This window comes from Austrofundulus limnaeus, unplaced genomic scaffold, assembly GCF_001266775.1.
Source record: "Austrofundulus limnaeus strain Quisiro unplaced genomic scaffold, Austrofundulus_limnaeus-1.0 Scaffold18, whole genome shotgun sequence".
NCBI classification, from domain to species: domain Eukaryota; kingdom Metazoa; phylum Chordata; class Actinopteri; order Cyprinodontiformes; family Rivulidae; genus Austrofundulus; species Austrofundulus limnaeus.
In genome coordinates this window covers 1914920-1921988 of record NW_013952420.1, presented here as the reverse complement: position 1 = coordinate 1921988, position 7069 = coordinate 1914920, and the positions used below count along the sequence as shown (strand labels likewise).

Below are 7069 nucleotides of genomic sequence, written 5' to 3'. Positions count from 1 at the left end.
CCCATACCTTTATGTTTCTAAAATATTTGTAATTACTATTTTTAGTCCAAAGGCCCATTACAACTTTAAAATAAACATTTATTTACCAAAAATATATAATTGTAAATATAATCTGAAGCCCCTGAAAAGCTTAGTTACGGCCTGCATCAAACACCGCATGCTGTAAGGGTTCTCCAACACGTTATTTTGGTATTGTACTGACATTTTTCATACTGTCATTCTCTTTTTAGCCCCAATCTCTCAATCTTTCTGTCAGCCATACCTATTTGAGATTTGGACCAATTAGAGTGGACTTTTGCAATTTGAGGGTAGGAAATTGAGATAAAGACAGAAAAGAAAAGCGAAGGCATACTGCATAAAAGATTGACATGTTTGTGGATACTGAGGACGGTGAACAATGGATAAGAATAGGTTTTGCATTGTTGTGTGCTTACTATAACAATTGGTGATGAGAAAAAGAGGCAGAATCTCTGAGGAAATAAGATCAAAGGACCATCTGCCAACATGCAGGAGGGAAAAAGCTCAGATATTGATGAGCTATATTTTGGTTTGAACAGTATTCATGAATGCCTGAATCGGAGTGATGTTTCTGGCCTTTGGCAACAGACACAATCCTTATGGAAGAGTACTATCCATCTGCAGCTTTCTGATTTCTCCAGGCTTAACATTTCTAAAACAAATTGCATGTAGAGCCATTTTCATGAGTCTGTAGTTTGCAATGCAAAATCAGCTACCATGGTTACATTTGCTCTGCTGGCTTCTGGATATTTTAGGATTAACTGATAAGGTGAGAAGTGGAAATGCTTGACTCTTAAGTGTGTTGTTTGAATGACTTTACACAGACAGCCTCAAAAAATTTTAATCAAATAAAATCACCAATTTCATTTTAAAAACAGTTGTTTTTATTTTATTTATTAAAACAACTGTAAAATCAACTTGGGCAAAAATGTAATGGAGGGTAAGTATATATATATATATATATATATATATTTCTAAATCAGTAAACCAAAACAGTTTTCATTACAAGGTATTGCTATCCTATTGTAAATCAACAAGACAACAGGAAGAAGACTATTTTATTAAACTGGAGGGACATAATCTTAATGAGGGAAATGTTTTCAATCATTAAAATGACAACAGCCTGAAATATAGAAATAAATGAACAGATAAGATTTTCTGTGCCTCAGGAAAATACAGCAGCAGCACGTATGAGTTTGTGATTTGGGTAAAAACGAGACAAAGGCTAAGAAATGTGTTGACCTACTCAACTGAGCATCCAGGATTTGAAAAAAAAAAAGGGCACTACAAAATGATCAAGCTTTACTTTGCATTGACCAACCCTAAATGAAAATATAAGCACTGTTTCACTTTCTTACTTTTCCTCTTGAAATATTACATCATCCATTTTGTATGTGTGAACAATGACAAAAAATAAGTGCACTGGTGTCACTAGACCATGCAAGCAGAGGCTACGTTCACACTRCGGGTCTTAATGCTCAGTTCTGATATTTTTCAAACCCCTTTTTATTAGTTTTTTTTTTTGTTTATTTTTTTGCATGAACATTCACATTCTAAACGGTGACACATCATGCAAAATCCACTTTTTTAGCCATTAAATAGATTTTTGTTGTATACTTGGAGACTCTAGAAGTGCAAAAAAGTTTAATTTAGTCTCTCCTGGTGCTGCAATGATATCTTTATATCCTGTTTGGATCGTTTCAACCCTTTTTTCTCTATTTTGGCTTGTGTTTTCTGAAATATTACGTGAAATTATTTGCAACAGAGCTGCCAAATATGATCTGGACTTACCAACTACAATTTGTTTGTCTTCATTCTCCACTCTCTCTGTGTCAGACTCTGGCTCCAACATGTAAGGCTGGATAGACAAGTCTTCTGTTGTTGACATCTTTTAATTTGAACAATCTGATTTGTCATGTTAAGACTATCATGTATAAATTTGATATGGGTCACATAGCGGCAAAAAATAAAAATACGAAAAATCGGATTTGGGTCGCGTTTGCCTGAAGTGTGAACTTAGCTTATGTTAATTTCAGAGCATTAAAAGACATAACTTATCCAGCCAACAAATTGACATCTGCAACTGTGTTGTCATAATGATGATAAATTTGTTTGTTCAATTAAACTGTGTGAAAGTATGCGAGAAGTTGCTCTCTCAGTATTCAAACACGCTGCACGGTGCCTAAATTACACCATGACTTCCTACTGATGTGAGAACAGATTATACGGGTCAGTTATGAACAACGGAGCTCATTTAAAAACAGGAAGGGATAAATTGCATGGTTTGGAGAGCACTAGTCAGTCATTCATCAACCAGCTGTCAGAAAGAAATGATCATCACGCTGTAGTGTCTGCTTCACTCTGCGAGTACGTGATGACTGAGCAAAAGAGCTTGATGAGACAATAAAATTATGCAAAGGATATTCGGAAACTCAAGTCCCAAATGTACAGTAAAATTTGAGAAATGGTCTGAAGTTTTTAAATAACAGGTCAAGCCCCGGAAAAAGGACAGTGCTGACAGTGCTTGCTTTTTTTTTTTTTTTTTTTTACAAAGCTTCCAGTAAACTGACAGTAAACTGGTCTGGGCTCTTGTTGTTTTCTCATGTGGCTCATTTAAGTTTTATTTTGGACCTTACAGAATGTGACACTAATGCCTGAAAGTCCTTTTCATATCAGCTATTTCTTATCTAGTGTATAATAAGCTGAAATTTCAATTTAAACATCATTACAAGAAGTTGCCTAATCTTCCATTCCTACACAGAGCTGCAAAAACTTTGCAGATGTACCATTCCTGCTTACAGTAGTAACATATTCAAGCTAGATGCTCCCCAGAGATAAATATTTAATTAACCTTTGGAGCCATGGAAACTCTAATCATCCTCTTTAACATGATTAGGATCATTCCATCCCATCAGATTGCAAATATGTTTATTGCTCTAATGAAGGGTTGTGTCACAGTTTGGCACTTGAAGTGCGGAGACGTTCGCCTAGTCCACAGCCATCAATCTGTCAATCATTAAAAAGCAATTAACATTTAGCAATTAATAAGAAGAGGTCAGAATCAACACATCACCCCCTTGACTTTAAAACTCTTAAGGGAACATAAAGTACTCTCATCGATATCTCGAATTAAAGTTGTCTCAAGACAAACAATCACATGCAAATGTATTTCTTTTGTTATTTATAATTATTTATTTATTTTTGTCCTTACCTCTGCAGATTGGCACCGGAAAATCCCACACTGACACACCAGCGGCACTGGTCACACAGGTGAGGAGTGAATGTCCATCGAGGACATAGCCGGTGACGCACCGGTAGCGGATCTTGTCCCCTATGTTGAACTGAGTCCCATTCAGTATGCCTTTGGGTGGAACTCCTGGGTTTCCACATGAGCTGCTTCTCAGCTCTGCAAGAAAAAAAAAACAGACCATAGTGAGTGATGTTACTTTTTTTTTGGCTCCTTGTGTTGTCTCCAACATTATAAGACATTTTGATTTAAAAGAAAATGAAAAGCAAAGGTCTGGCAAAGCAAAGAGGGTGGTCTGGGCCTCCCTTCTGAAGCTGCTGCCCCCGCGACCCGACCCCGGATAGGCGGAAGAAAATGGATGGATGGATGGATGGATGGATGGATGGATGGATGGATGAAAAGCAAAGGTGTGTAAAATTAAATGCTTATTTGTGACTAAAAAAGCTAATATTCTTAACAGAAGATGAATAAAAGAACTGTCAACAGAGGCTGTACCACCTTATATTTACATAAAAAAAACCTCTCTACAACATACAGTTTCTTTGAGTAAAATAACAATAAGCTGCAGGGAAAATAAGTGCATTATTAAAACACAAAAAGAGATCCAAAGCAAGCGTGAAGGAAATGAAAGAAGTTAGATTTTGGACTTTGCAAAGGCTGCAGTTTGTCACCAATCCTGGTTCTTTCCTTAGTGGACAAAATTTCTGGGCACACCTGAATACAAACAGCTTGCAGTTCATTTGGCTTAGGATTGAAGTTTGAACTTTTGCTGGCATAAGTTAGTGTTTTGTTGGTTTTTATTCCACAATGTTGATCTGGGACTGATTTCTAAGTCAACTGTCATTCAAAAGATGTGACCGTGGAGTTCTGCGACCATATGTTAAGGGGGATGTTCTGGTCGTACATTGATGTTCTATCATTTCAACTTGGAAAGACTCACACACAGAAATACAGCAGTTAAACAGTTTTATTGATATGAGAAAGTTCTTTGGCGCTCGAGCCCCGGCTGAAGACGTAGGTGCAGCTAATTGCTGTGAGCTAGAAATCAGCTTAGGTTTTAGGTATAACGTCTTCCCCCCCTGGGGCTCAGACACTGGTGGTGGTGTGGAGGCCAGAGGGAAGGGATAGCCAGGAAGAGCTTAAGACGAAGGTTGTGAAGGGGTTGAACACATCTGGAGAGCAGACCGATCCTTGGAAGCTGGGCCTTTAGACCTGGATCTCTATGAGCAGATCGGTACGGTGAGGTGAGGATCTGACGCTGATTGACTGCAGCTGGCAGCATGTCGCAGTGATTGGATGGAGCTGGTGAGATGGGGGGAGAGCCATCCAGTCTGAATTTGCACATAAGCTTCATTAGTACCTTATGAGTGGTGGCAACAGTTAAAGTATCAAGTTACATACAGTCATGTATGAGAAAAAAGAAAGATATCTTTGTCTATGCTAATAGCTAGCCAAATAAGGGCCATTTTTAATTGTTTTTCACATCTAAAAACAAATTCTACTCAAAAACCCAATACAAAAAACTGCTATCAATTTAATTTTAATCAAAGCAGTGTTCTTTCACACAAGTATTGCATTTTTGAGAAAGAGTTTCCAGTTTGTTTTATATGCCTGATAAAAGGACCATTGTTTGTCTGATGGACTAAGACTTCTGATCTTTTCTTTAAACTTTGAGTTGATGCCATGACTGATAAGACACTAACTAGCAGGGGTACCCTATACCCATTTTTCCAAACCGAGTACGAGTACTTCAGTTTGGGTACTTACTGTTACCATATTCCCATACTAAGTACTGATTTTAAACTTAAACATTACACAATGACTTTAAAAACACTTTTTTATTAAAAGAAGGCGGCTCTCCTTCATTATAGGTCTAAAGCCTCTCTCTGAATGGATCAAATTGAATATACAACATGATGTATGTGGCAAAGTTTAAAATAAATAAAAACAACAAGATTTCCTTTCAACTTGTATAAATTTCTGAAACATGACCATTCTTTCCCTTGAAATGTAAATTGTAACATATTCAATAGATTACTGATGTCGGTATTGCTATCAGTTCAGAGTTTTACGCCATTTTGCACAAAAATGAGTACTTGTAAAAATGCTGGTATCGGGCTAATATCGGTATGGAAACACCACTAACAACTTGTACATGTTTGGACAAACATCACTTCAATAATGACCAGGCTAATCCTTTAAGACTGCCAGAACTGAAAAAAAAAAAAAAAAAAAAAAAAAAAAANCAACAAACCTATCAAGCATTATAATGATTATTAAAACATTTTCTTCAGAAAGAAAATGAATCCAAGTTAGCACAACAGCTCAGAACACACAAACAAGCTAGTTTAGTCCCACTTAATTAAAATGTACCTTACTGCAAATTGTTACAGCTATGAATAAAAGACTAATCCACTTCTAACAGGCATTCTTAGAAAGTTTTTGTGATTTTTTATTTTTTATTTTTATTTTTTTTTGCTGTTTCTAAATAACAGAAAAGTGGGGAACAAAAGCCTGAAAAACATTTGGAAACACAACATGTTACATAAAGAGTAACATCATAATTTACTTCCATTTCGTAGCACTTTTGAAGTTTTGGCATTGTTGTTCAGGAGGATTAAAACTTGATCCTTGTCTGAAAGGATTTTTGTGTTTTAGACTTTTGTATACACTGGTCTAATGGGATCAAAGACAACAGCAAAACCATCACCTTGTACTTACTGAGCTTGTCCTTTTGTCGATTATATATTGATGATCTGAACTGTGTTTAGGATCTTCCTCCTGTTTTAAAATGCATTCTTATCTGATATTTTTTTCTGTGATGCTCTGATGTTTGCCTCTTGAATTTGCTGACTGAAATATCTTCATGCTCTCAGTGGAATGTTCCCGGTGCCACTCGCTGCAACGCAAGCCAAAAAACATAATTGATCCACAGCACACGCTTTGAAACGCTTATCAGCCATCACAAATGTTGGATGTGCCTCTCAAACCAAGCAGTGAAGGCAGGGAATACACTCAACTTGACCATATGGCTGGTTAAAAAAAAGCTGTTTGAGAGAGCTTTGAGCTTAGCAACAATGCAATGTACAGTAATGAATAAAAATCAGTGGGGGTGCCTAATGTGTTTCATGCCAGGCTGTATATTATCCTCCAGGTGATGGTGAGATCATTTTCTCTGTGTAGAACTGCCATATTTTCAATGATTAAAAGCACCATGAGCCTTGATCACCCTAAGAGGCCATTACTTTGGTTCAGATGAAACTTTCTTCCTTATAGTAAAGATTTTTTTCCCTTCATTCAGAGATATGCTTCTCCCCTGCTGCTAGTGATCACTTCTACCTTCTTTTGAGCCAACGGCAAGAAAAGAGGCGCACACTGATTCTGCCATGTTCATGCCAACCCAATTAGCGTAGGTAAAAATATGAGCTTGATACTGTAAATGGCATTCAACAAGAGGAGATGTAAAAATTAAAGTCAGAAAATCTCCTGATTAAAACCCAACTGTGCTTCCTTTTTAACTGCCGTTGGCCGGGCTCAGAACTGGACAGCAAGGAAGACATGGGTGCAGTGAAGCTGTAAGAAAATATTGAATGTATCAAAAGTAAAACATTTGCTTTTGTCTCTGGGTTGACATCTTTGGGAAACTATTCTGTGATAGTTCTGGTTGAGTCCCTTTGTTTGGCACAGGTTGTTAAAAGCAGTTTTCCGTAAAGGTTTTTTTTTTCTAGAAAACAATAAATTAAACCTTAAATGTTCATGTTTTTAATACTATATATATATATATATATATATTTCTAAATCAGT

General features: G+C 36.7%; 1 protein-coding gene across 1 annotated transcript in view; it reads right to left on the bottom strand.

The window, feature by feature from the left end:
- LOC106514228 (CUB and sushi domain-containing protein 3) overlaps window positions 1–7069 on the bottom strand; it is a gene marked incomplete in the record, with an annotated part of 356940 nt that overhangs the window by 251286 nt on the left and 98585 nt on the right. Inside the window, 1 exon segment of the mRNA XM_014003387.1 lies at window positions 3230–3424. Within this exon segment, the coding sequence (XP_013858841.1) occupies window positions 3230–3424 (195 nt within the window).